The 12770-nt window shown below is 41.0% G+C and overlaps 1 protein-coding gene and 1 pseudogene across 2 annotated transcripts in view; one reads left to right on the forward strand and one right to left on the reverse strand.

Moving 5' to 3' along the window:
* Positions 1–398: 398 nt before the first annotated feature.
* On the reverse strand, positions 399–2562 carry LOC308250121 (oocyte-specific histone RNA stem-loop-binding protein 2-like; annotated as a pseudogene). Its single transcript has 5 exons — positions 2522–2562; positions 2311–2415; positions 1535–1687; positions 1267–1393; positions 399–526 (listed from the first exon to the last, which is right to left on the reverse strand). The product of its transcript is annotated as an oocyte-specific histone RNA stem-loop-binding protein 2-like (transcript).
* Positions 2563–5135: 2573 nt separating this feature from the next.
* Positions 5136–12770, forward strand: part of CDC25C (cell division cycle 25C) — a gene marked incomplete at its 5' end in the record, with an annotated part of 36171 nt that continues 28536 nt past the window's right edge. Inside the window, 3 exons of the mRNA XM_080672407.1 lie at positions 5136–5329; positions 7610–7655; positions 9437–9526. Of these exons, the coding sequence (XP_080528533.1) occupies positions 5136–5329; positions 7610–7655; positions 9437–9526 (330 nt within the window). The remainder of the gene's footprint in view (positions 5330–7609; positions 7656–9436; positions 9527–12770) is intronic.

Consider the following 12770-nt stretch of genomic DNA (forward strand, 5'->3'; position numbering starts at 1 on the left):
GACTGGGAGGGAGGAAAAAGGCAGATGGGGAAAAGATGGTGATGGTGCTATATTTCCTCCTCAGGTAGAGTAAACCACCTTTTATTAAACCACCACCACTGCCACCACAGCCAAAGTTTAAGTCCTTTTTGAAGACAATGTAGACGTTAGTCGGTGAAGAGGTTGGGGAATAGGAAGATGGTTTCTGGTTCTTATATAAATTTGAGTCTCATCAATCAAAGGTTTAGAGAGACAGGCAAAACATGGAAAAGGAGAGGTTTTAAACAATGCTTCGTGTTGTGATCTCTTTGTAGGGCAGAATTTTAGATTTCTTTTGTAATCGATGGGAAAGTAACAGTCATGCAAGTAAATCCTCACTACTACATTTAGCAACAGGTCCCCTGAAAGGTATCTTTTCCCTAAATAATGTGTACCCCACTCAAATCTGGGACAGATAAGTAGCTGTGATCAGTTAGAAAGTAGAACCAGTGGTGGGGATCTTCACAGAGCCTGGGAAGGGAGGAGTCAGAGCCACCTAGTCTGCAAACTGAAAAAGAAGAGGAAAAGTTAGGTACTTAGTAAGAAAATGGGGTCAAGGGAAGATAAACCTCACGTTTCCTTTGCCCTGCCCATTTCCCCCTGGCAAAAGAACTGGCAGGGGCCTGAAGTTACAGGAGATATGGTTTCAAATAATTACTGTTGTGGCACACTTATGTGCTAGGCACCGTGCTACGTACTTTAAATATGTATACTCATTTTTGCTTACAATCATCAAATGGGAAAAAATCTTATCTGACATGAAATGGCTGGAGAGGTTAAGGGACTTCCCATGTGGTAGACAAAGGTGGTATTTTAAAAAGCAGTCTGAGGCTCTAAAGCCCTTGATTTTCACCACTAGATAATCCCCCTTTTTATTATTAACCATACTTACTAAAGTTAAATGATTGAATATAAGAAGTTAACATTGGCTCATTTGAAAAACATTGAAATTGAGAGTTAAATAACAAATCCTTCAAGTTAGGTTTCAAGCTTTGCTTCAAAAGGAGATTACACCTCTTTCATCAAGTATAAAATAGCCCCCAGTGCAGCCCATTACAAACTATAATTAAATATCCTTATGCCACTTTTAGTTCTCAAGTTTTTTTTACTCATATCATGGTATTTTTTCCTGCTGCCCCATTTTCCTTTTTTGTTCTTGGACTACTAGCTTGAACACCATCTTAATTGTGACCTCATAGACCAAACCCCATCTCTGACCCTACTCTAGTGGGTTTCAGCAGAAGATACTACCTGGGCTCCCTGCTGGTCTCCATCCAGATTCTCTTAGGGTTCCAGGGTCTGGAGCCAGTCATCCAAGAGGTCATCCAAAGGGGTAGAATCCATTGGTTCTAAGAGAGGAGTCTTCATTCCCTGCCTAGGAAGGCAGCAAAGTCAGAGGAGCATGCACCTCATTCCAACTCTCCCTTTTTAGCCAGTGAAAGTTAAATCGCTGCAAAATGGGAGAGGTGGGGCTCAGTCCACAACTCTAGGAAAAAATCAAGAATAGTGCACATACCCCTCAGCCCCCCTGCCTTGCAGAGGCTGGCTGGGAGGGTCCCAGGAATGCAGTGCTTTTCTCCATTGCCTGATCTGGGCATCCCAGGAGCGGCGGCTATACCGCCTGTTTTTGTTTGGTGTTTGAGGATGAAGTCCTGGCTGTCGTTGTGCCCTGGCAACAATAGTTATGAGTCAGACTGAGATCAAGGTATAGGGGGCACAGCTCACTGCTTATCATGGTGAATTAGGAGACTTATTAGGGATTCTCTGAGAATTAGGTATGATTAATGCCCTCAATCCAGAAAAAAATCTTCAAGTCAGATTAAACATCATACTTCCTAACTCCCCAATATTCTTTCTTCTGGGAAGGTTAAATTAGATTTTCCAATTCCCTCAGAAGTCAAGATAGATATAAAATTCAGTATTTGGCATCCCTTTCAAACACACTCTACCTTTCATACATTTAGTTTGTATGTGTGCATGTAAACTTTCATGTGATTAGGTAAATACATTTCAGTTAGCCAAGTCAGCTGGAGGCATGAGGTAAAAAAATGGTTGGAAGGAAAAAACTTCATAAGCAAACATGGATAGAGGGTTGTTTTTTCTTAAAGATAGGCTTTAAGAAAGTCTTCTGGACTAAGTATGACTTAACCTTGGGGCTAGGTTGCAGGAGAATTTGTTTTAGTAATACTCCAAGTTTGTGAGAGCACTCAGATTCTAGTATATTTCCATCACCTGACATTGAACCGAAGCCACTTGACTGAGACTCTTGTGACTACCCACAACTACACTCACTTGGGGACTTGCTGCAGAAAACTCTGGTAACCAGGTGTGCACTTGCCATAATCTATCTGCTTTTGCCGCCGCTGTAGGACAATTTCATCTGTTTCTACCTCCCACCTGCGGGGAAGTATATAGTGGTCACATGAAGTGTCATTATAATTATCAAAGCAGAAACCAACTCATCCCATACTCCCTTAATCCCCAGTGTGATTTTCAAACTCACCTGGCGTGGCAGGGCTCTGTGCTGACTCCCACACTCACCATTTCCACCCTATAGGGTAAGGACTCTTCACACTGCTCCTTTCTGGAGAAACAAATTCTACAGATGAAAAGGGTGTTTTAGGACAATACCCAACTGACTATACTGCACCTCTAAGCCACTACTATAACCAAGATCCTGACACTAGATAAAGGTTGTATTTCTGATTTACTGTTTTTCAAAGATAAAGGTTGCATTTCTGATTTGTTTCCCAAAGTGTAGCCTGCAAGCCATCGGTATGGGTAGCACCCAGGGACCTTGATAATTCCTGGGCCCCATTCTAGACCTATTGAATCATCATTTTAGGGGCCTGTATTTTAAATAGCTTCCAAGTTTATTTTAAATATTTTTTTATTATTATGGAAAATTCCAAATATGCAGTGAAGTAAAGAGAATAGCATCATGTTTTGTTACTCAAAGTATGGTCCCTGTACCACCTGCATCAGCATCAGCTAGAAGTAAAGAATCTTGGGCCTCAACCCAGACCTACTGAATCAGAATCTACATTTTAACAAGATCCCCAGGTGATTAGTATACAGCTTAAACTTTGAGAGCACTGATAACTGATATAATGGATCCCCAGTTACCCATCACCCAACACTCATGGCCAATTTTGTTTCATCCAGACCCACCACCACTCCCACAGGAGTATTTAAAAACAAGTCCCCAAAATTAAGAATAAATTCTTTCTAGGAGGATGTGGCTCAGTGGTTGAGCATGGACCTGTGAAGCAAAAGGTCATCTGTTGGATTCTGGGTCAGGGCACATGCCCTGGTTGCAGGCTCAATTCCCAGTAGGGGGCGTCCTGGAGGCAGCCGATCAGTGATTCTCATCATTGATGTTTCTTTCCCCCTCCCTTCCTCTCTAAAATCAATAAAAAAGTACATTTTGAAAAAATCTCTCTCATCATTGAGGTTTCTATCTCTCTATCCTCCCTTCCTCTCTCTAAAATCAATAAAATATTTATTAAAATTAGATTCTTTTAATATCACCTAATTAATGTTCAAAGTTCCATAAGCAACCAAATTTTGAGATCCTTTGAATTGTGATAAGAATTATGCCAAACCCTAATCGGTTTGGCTCAGTGGACAGAGCGTCGGCCTTCGGACTCAAGGGTCCCAGGTTCGATTTCGGTCAAGGACATGTACCTTGGTTGCGGGCACATACCCAGTGGGGAGTGTGCAGGAGGCAGGTGGTCGATCGATGTTTCTAACTCTATCCCTCTCCCTTCCTCTCTGTAAAAAAAATCAATAAAAAAAAATATATATATTTTAAAAGAATTATGCCAAGAACTAATTCAACTCCCCTGCTTTCCCTGAAAAGGAATTTCCTTTACTCACGTAACTTAGCGTCTTAGAGATGCTGCGCGCTAACCGGAAGATCTTATTAGGAAAGCTCTTGGGTGGGGCCAATGCCGCTTAGCATAAATACACACACCTGTTTGGCCCCGGCATCTCCCACACCCTCAGCAAATGCTCCATCTCCAGCGGAAGGGTAGCAGACTGAGAGGGGGAAAGTCCTTATAATATACGAGAAAGAAGCAAGGAAAAAGAAACGTCTAAAACATCCCCTAGCCAAACTAATTCCTCCAAGTATTAACGACTGACATCGCTAGCGCTAGCGAGGTGCAATTTAAATCTCCCGGGGTCCAAGGGGCGGAGCGAAGGGAAATTTCAGGAGGGGCGAGGCGATTGGCCACAGGTAAAGCAAATGGTACGCCAGACTCATGTGGGGCGGGGCTTACTAAGCCGCTTGCCGAATGCTGATGGGCCAATCGGCATCCTGCTCTGGTTGTGGGGTGGGGCAAATTGGGTTCCTACCAACGCAAGCTCACGCCCCGGATGATGTACGAGCCAAACGATTGGCTGATGATGTTCTGGGCGGGCGCGGAGATTGGCTGACGTAGCTTAGAGGCGAGCGGGATAGGTTATTGGGAGGGCGGAAGGTTTGAATGTCAAGACCTGTGGCTGTTGTTCTGCTCCGAGGCTATAATTTCGACCCTCTGAGGAGAGAAGCGGCAAAGCCTATCCAGTCGGGAAGTAAGATTGTAGTGTGGTTAAATTGCTTCCTTTCCCCCGATTTTCTTTAATTCTGCTCAAGTCTTCGCTTGTGACTGACCCCCACCCACTTCTCTTTCTCCTGAAGGTAAATCTCAGACTCAAACGAGGTGAGACCAGAGCCTTCTCTGCGGGAACCAGAGCCCCACAAACGGGAATTCAGAGGACCTAAGGTATCGTCGCGAGTTAGGAGAACTGAGTTCCTTCGGGTCAGGAGTCATGAGCTGCGGCTCCAAATAAGTCAAAGCCTTCTTTTTATTTCCGCTTTAAAGTCTTGGAGTTTCCTCTCGGTAAGTTCAGGTTCCATCGAAAAGGCCAGGCCGCTTCGGGCAAGTGCGATTTGACCTTCAAGCCAAGTTGTGAGTCTCTGTTTGGAGATGCCCATCCTCCAAAACCGCTCCAGTTGGCCACTGCTGGGAAGGGTGGATGAGGCTGTGAAAGCTGGACCACCTGTGATGTGCCTGTATAGGTGATGTTCTCCTCTTAGCTAGGTTTTCTTTCTTTCTTAGTGCTCGGAGACCATGTCTGCCGAACTCGCTTCATCCACAGGAGAGGAAGGAAGTCCTGGCACAGGACCCAGTTTTAGATCCCATCAGAGGAAGATATTAAACTTGCTCCTGGAGAGAGACACTTCCTTCACCATCTGTCCACATCTCCCTGGAACTCCAGTGGACAAACTCTTTGGTGATTCTGCAAACCAAAGCATTTTGTCTGGGTAAATCCACCTTTCACACCTTATCTATTTTGTTTTTCTAAACATTTTTGAGTTAAAAAAAAATTATCCTGGCTCCAAGATCTGAGTTTAAGTCTTAGTCTCTGACTGACCATGTAACTCTTCTGACTCTCAAACTTCTTTTCTGTGACATAGAAATAATCTTTTCTTATCTTACTAGGATCTTGTGAGAATCAAACCATGTGATGTCTGGGAAAAGTCTTTGAAAACTCTATTGCATTATATGAGTTGGTCACTTTATTAATAATAGTGTTACTGTACTTTAAATTTTGTCCATGCCATGCACTAATGCCTCAGTCAGCAAAGTTGGAGAGGTATAGACTTGAGAAGTACTAGAGACTAAAATAAAATCTGTGTGCTCTTGTATACAGAGCAGAAGATGTGGGGTCAAGACCCATCTCAATCAGTAAACTTTGGTTCTCAATTTAAAAAAAAAAATACTGTCTCAGTATGTTGGTGAGGAGAAAATTAGGTGCAGATTATCCGAGTAGAGAAAATGGGGGAGATTTTCCTCATCCTAGTCTAAAATATCTCCAAAAGCAATTGCTTTGTTTGGACACTGTTCAAATTATGTCATAATCATTGAGAGGTGTTTTTTTTAAAGAAGTTTTATGTAAACGGGAGCAGAACAGAATGGGATGTTTTCTTTCCTTTTTTTAAAAAATATATCTTTATTAATTTCAGAGAGGAAGGGAGAAGAAAAGAGAGATAGAAACATCAATGATGAGAATCATTGACTGGCTGCCTGCACGATCGGGGGATCGAGCCCGCAGCCCAGGCATGTGCCCTGACCAGGAATCGAACTGTGACCTCCTGGTTCATTGGTCAACGCTCAACCACTGAGCCACCAAGGCCGGCGAGAGGTGTTTCAAATTGAGGATAACATGATCTTTGCTTTTTAAGGCTATTACATCCTAATGTGATTATTGATGTACTATTATGTCTCAACAGAGGAACCCCAAAACGTTGCCTTGATCTTTCGAATCTTAGCAGTGGGGAGATGTCTGCCACTCAGCTAACAGCTCCTGCAGATCTTGATGGAACTGGTAGGGAGAAGGGAGGTAAAGGCTTCAAGGGAAAGAATAACTTTTAAAGGAGAGATCAGGGTGGTAAGATAGAGATGGAAGGTGGTAAAAGTAAGTAGAGAGCCTTGAAGTTGGAATTCTATGGGTACCTATAGGATTTATTTATTTATTTAAATATATATTGATTTCAGAGAGGAAGGGAGAGGGAGAGAGAGAAACATCAATGATGAAAGAGAATCATTGATTGACTGCCTCCTGCACGCCCCCTACTGGGAATCAAGCCCGCAACCTGGGCACATGCCCTTGACTGGACTCGAACTTGGGACCCTTCAGTCTGCAGGCTCACGCTCTATCCACTGAGCCAAATTGGCTAGGGCCCTGTAGGATTTTTTAGGAGAATGATCAAGCCAATGGGAAGAGAAAAATAACATGAAAATTTTAGATAGGAAGGAGTATTTTGTTGACTGATTAATAATATAAATTGAAACTCAATGATGGGAATGGAAATAATAAGATGAGAAGTAGGAGAGAACAACAGGGGAAAAGGGGACATATATAATACTTTCAACAATAAAGAATAAAAAAAAGAAGTTTTATAACCTAGTCTAATATCAGCAGAGGCAAAGAAACCCACATAAATAAGTACCTTGTCAGCTAATTCTTGCATTTTTATAGGGTCTGAGCCCTAAAGAAATGTGTTTTACTATTCAGTCATTTTAGTGTTTGTTGTAATTTCAGATTTCCTGAGTGATAAGCATTCTTTTCTATTCATGAAAAAAATCTCTGTAGCTTAGTGCATTGTTTCCTAGAAGTTTGTCTTTCAGTGACACATGTAAATTCTTAAGAATCTAATAACTTGTACCTTGTACCATGAAATTGGTACCTAGCAAGAGCCATTTTGTTCAGAGGTCAGCTTTGAAATTTATGTGGCTTACTGGTAATAAAGAAAATCAGAAGGGCCGAAACCGGTTTGGCTCAATGGATAGAGCATCAGCCTGCGGACTGAGGGGTCCCAGGTTCGATTCCGGTCAGGGTCACGTGCCTTGGTTGTGGGCACATCCCCAGTGCGGGGTGTGCGGGAGGCAGCTGATCGATGTTTCTCTCTCATCGATGTTTCTGACTCTCTATCCCTCTCCCTTCCTCTCTGTAAAATATCAATAAAATATATTTTAAAAAAAAGAAAATCAGAAGGAAAGACAGGATGCATGGACAAGAATAATTTCATATCTAATTGCAGGTCCTTTGGATTCTTCAGGACCTCAGGAAATACAGTTAGCTTGGAGGTAAATTGTTTTGCTAAATGAACTTTATGCTAAAGCCTTTCAGCGCTGGCACAGGGATTTTATCCTATGCAAACTCTGCAGAGTATGGAACATTCACTTTGGAGGCCTAGATCCTTCCCTTGAAAGGTTGTTAAGTTTCCCAGAGTGTTAGTTAATTTTAACCATCACACACAATCAGTATTATCTTTAAAAATGGAGGAAAATAGTATACTGCACTTAGACATAGGCTGTTACCTGCATGTGAGTAGTGCTGTATCTTAGTGCTTACACTCACTGACTTAGTGTATCTAGTGTAGGCTCTAGAATCAGAGTGTCTGGACTCTAGTGGCCTACTACTTCACCAACTGTAACTCCACTGCACCTCAGTTTCTTAAGAAACAGTGATAATGGAGATAATAATAGCACTTCTTATAAACAGCTATTGTAAGGATTAACTTTTCATTTATTCCTTAGCAGCACCTACCAAAGCATTTTATAATATTTATTATTACTCATGATGATTCTTGGTTGGAGATCTTAAAGTGTTCAGTCAGGGAATACTCAAGGAATGAAAAACAATTCTAATTCAATTTCTTAAACTTATTATAAGTTTTCTATTTGACTGTATTTTTACCAATACATGCAAAAAAACTTAACTTTGTATTGCTTGTATTGTCTTTAAATTGCTTAAAATGCCCCAACTCATGTAGATCAAATGAACTCCTGTGAGGGGTGATAGAAATTCCTAAAAAAAAAAAATAAACATCTGCTCTCAACAGTCACTGCTTGAAAATTAGTAAATTATAAATTCTGTCTACATAAGATGTAGAAAAAACTCATCATCTTTGGTGCATATATATATATATTAGAGGCCCGGTGCATGAAATTCGTGCATTCGGTTGGGGGGGGGTGGTCCTTCAGCCTGGCCTGCGCCCTCTTGCAGGCCGGGAGCCCCAGGATTGATCACCCCGCAGAGGGAGGCCCTGTCCACTGCCGCCAGCTGGGTAGCCTGGGCCTCCCTCTTTGGGGCGATTACAGAGCCCCCCAGCTGGTGGCCTGGGCCTCCCTCTGCGGGGCGATGGCAGGGCCCCCTGACCAATCGCATCGCACCCGCCTTGGCAGCGGCAGTCAGTGCTGGGTCACTGCAGTGCCTGCGACCCAGGAGGGACCGAGAGGTCAGCAGTTCAGTCTGCTGGCCAGTCCCTACCCATCCAAGCCTGCTGCGCGCATAGCCTGGCATTTGGTCGTCCGTTTGGTCGTTTTGGACGTTACAGACCCTGGCTCTTTATATATTAGGATATGTATATATTTTTTTTACATATATATATATATATATATATATATATATATATATATATATGTAAAATGAGGGCCTTATCTCCAGGATGTCACTCAACATCTTAATATTTACCACAGAGATCACCCTATGTATTGTTATTGGAAGAGACATATCAACTAGGTATAGGGATCCTAGAATGCAAGAAAGGAAAAGTTGGGATGCCCCAAGCCACTGATGAATAACCAAATAGTATTTGGGGCTAAACTGACTGGCTTTTTTTTTTTTTTTTTTTTTAATCTGATCTGTAGGAATCATCACAAGCACCTTATAAAATGCAGCCCAGTGAGTAGCTCCTCTTTCTTGGGTTTGGGTTTGTTTCTCAGGGCACATCCTACCTTCCCAGACCCCACCTGACCCTTCCTGCATGCTGAGGAAGAGTTAGATGTCTCAGGTGGAAGACAGGGGTTTCCAGCTCACTTGTGGCTGGAGGTGTTGGATATTCTCAGAAAACTATCTTTTGTAGGGACAGCCGCTTTGTAGCACTCCAAAGGCTTTGGACCATGGCAACCAGAAGAAAGATGCAATATGTAGCTCATCCACAAATAAAGAAAATGTGAGTCTTTATTGGAAACCTAGATACATTAGCAGTTGTCTTCCTTTAAGTAGAGCAAGTCATCCCTATCATGAGACCTTGAGCTTGTTATGCCTCAGTGTGCTAGGGGCTTAATCACAAGGAACAACAACAGCCTGTAATTATTGGAATCGAGAGTCTAGGTCAGTGGTCGGCAAACTCATTAGTCAACAGAGCGGCAAACTGCGGCTCACGAGCCGCAGTTTGCCGACCACTGTGCTAGACAAACAGCATCACTATAGGGAAAAAATTATGGTCTTTGTTTTGTTTTGTTTTTTTCTTTTAAGATTTGACCCTAGAACAGAAACCTAGCTCTAAGTCTTACACAGTAGGACATCATTATACTCATGTTTAGTTGATTGGTTTCCTTAACAAAAATCTGTTAAGGAATTTAGGATTTTAAAAAAACCCAGATAAGAATAATGTACATAACTTGTTCACAGACTATTAATTTGTATGGTTTCATGTACAAGTCTAGAGTTCTTAATTTCTCATTTCTCCTGTAATCTAGCTTTTTAGTTCCTTTTCTAGTAAACTATGGTCCTTTTTGGTCTGAGCTTCAGGCCATCCTTGAGTTTCAAGTTGATAATTGACCTCTCCAGAATCACTAACTCTTTAATATCTCCAGCTAATCTCTTTTACTAACCATATTTTTCTTTTCTCTGTCTCTCATCATTTCTTCCAGGTCATTATCCATGAAAGATAGCTGCTGTTCTCCTTTTCTCACATTAACTAAGTTATGCCCATGTTTTTGTCTGTCCTAATCAGCTTGTTCAAAAAATTTAACACTGTCCTTTTTAATCTCCCTTTACTCATTTTTTTAAAATCTCACCTCCTCTCTAGTCAGGCTACCTTTTTCCTTCCTTCCTTTGGCTTATGAACATAAAATTAGTATCCCCCAAAGCAAATCTACATAACATACATCAACTCCAACCATAATTTGTATCTTTGGGATGGAGGGTCAACCTTGATTACTTATGTGTTCCATCAAATACAATGTTTTGGGCAGGCTTACTGACACTTGTCTTCCTCCAGCCAATGTAGTTTTTCTTATGCAGGAAAACAACACTTTTAAGCCCTTGGAATGTTGGGCCCCCAGGAACCTGAAGTTTCAAAAGAAATCAGGGGGGCCTTACATGTCTCCCCTTTCTCTACTGGTGAGTCACTGGACATCATCATCAAGGGTCAGCTGAGATGTTGTGGAATATGGGATGGTAGATCTGGATTTATGACCCTTTGAATTTTTCTAAGCTGGCTTGAGTGAGAAAAGGGGTCGGAGAAGTAATGTTTGAACAGGGAATGGGAAGAGACATATGTCCTCTGATCTTTTTGTTTAAATTTAAGGAGGAGAAAAAGTTCTTAGTCCTTTTTAAAATTTTCTACCTTATTCTTGAACTCTTTTCCCCCTTATTTTAAGAGTACTGTGTGCCCAGTGTGAAAATGATTTAAAAACATAGGAAAGTATAAAAAAGAAAATCTCTACCTATAGAGAAAAACCACTATTAACATTTTACCTCATTTCTTTTCAGTCATTTAACTATATGAACAGTTTTATGAAGTTGAGGTCATACCATATTTATAACTTTATATTCTGTTTTTATAAGTTAATATTAAAACTCCTAGTAAATATTTTTTATTAAACTTATTGGGGTAACATTGATTAATAACATTATATAAATTTCAGGTGTACAACTTTATCATACGACATCTGTATACTCTATTGTGGGCTCACTATGTCAAGCCTAGTCTCTTTCCGTAACCATGTGTTTGACTCCTTTACCTACTTGGTCCTCCCTCCAATTCCCTTCCCCTCTAATAACCACCATACTGTTGTCTGTATTTTTGAGTTTGTTTTTTTTGTTTGTGTTGTGTTGTGTATTTGTTTGTTGCTTTTTGTCTTATATCCTACATGTGAGTGAATTCATATGGTTTTTATCTTTTCCATCTGACTTATTTCACTTAGCATGATAGTCTCAAGATCTATACATGTTGTCAAAAATGGCAATATTTCATCTTTTTATGGCTGAGTAGTATTCCATTATATGTATGCACCATATCTTCTTTATCCAATCACCTATTGAAGGACCCTTGGGTTGTTTCCATGGCTATTGTGAATAAAAACGTCATTATTATTATTTTTTAATCCTCACCCGAGGATACATTTATTGATTTTAGAGAGAAAGATAGGGAGAGAGCATGAGAGAGAAACATCGATGTGAGAGAGAATCATCAATTGGTTGTCTCCTGTATGTGCCCTGACCAGGGATCGAACCCTCAACCTAGGTATGTGGCTGACTGGGAATCGAACTAGCAACTTTCCAGTGTATGGAACGATGCTCCAACCAACTGAGCCACCTGGCCAGGGCTAAAAACATTATTTTTAATGGATGTTTTTATTCTAATAAATGGACCATAATTTATGTATGTACTTCACTATTGTTGGATACTTAGTGCTATACAAATTTTGCTTTTACAAATAATGCTATCACATAAGTTCTTGAGCATAAATCTTTGCCTACATTTTAGGTTTTTTTCTTTAAGATTAGTACCAAGAATTATAATTACTGGGTTAAAGGGTATAAATATTTTAAAGATTTTTATACATATTGCCAAATTCCTTTCAAAAAAGTTATGAGTTTACATTTTTAAAAAAATATATTTTATTGATATTTTACAGAGAGGAAGGGAGAGGGACAGAGAGCTAGAAACAATCGATGAGAGAGAAACATCAATCAGCTGCCTCCTGCACACCCCCTACTGGGGATGTGCCCACAACCAAAGTACATGCCCTTGACCGGAATTGAACCAAGGACCCCCCAGTCCGCAGGCCGACGCTCTATCCACTGAGCCAAACCGGTTTTGGCTGAGTTTACATTTTTATGAGCAGTCCATAGCTCATGTGGATAAATTATTTGTTTGTTTGTCTTTAGTATATTTTTATTGATTTCAGAGAGGAAGGGAGAGGGAGAGAGAGATAGAAACATCAATGATGAGAGAGAATCAAAGATCGGCTAGCCTTCTGCATGCCCCCTACTGGAGATCAAGCCTGCAACCCGGGCATGTGCCTTTGACTGGACTCGAACCTGGGACCCTTCAGTCTGCAGGCTAACACTCTATCCACTGAGCCAAACCAGCTAGGGCTGTTATTTTTTAAAAATAGCTAATTAGATAGGTAAAATGTTTTATAAAATTAACTATTAGTGATTTCACATGAAATTAGCCATGC

Source organism: Plecotus auritus (assembly GCF_963455305.1).
Source record: "Plecotus auritus genome assembly, chromosome: 6".
NCBI lineage: Eukaryota > Metazoa > Chordata > Mammalia > Chiroptera > Vespertilionidae > Plecotus > Plecotus auritus.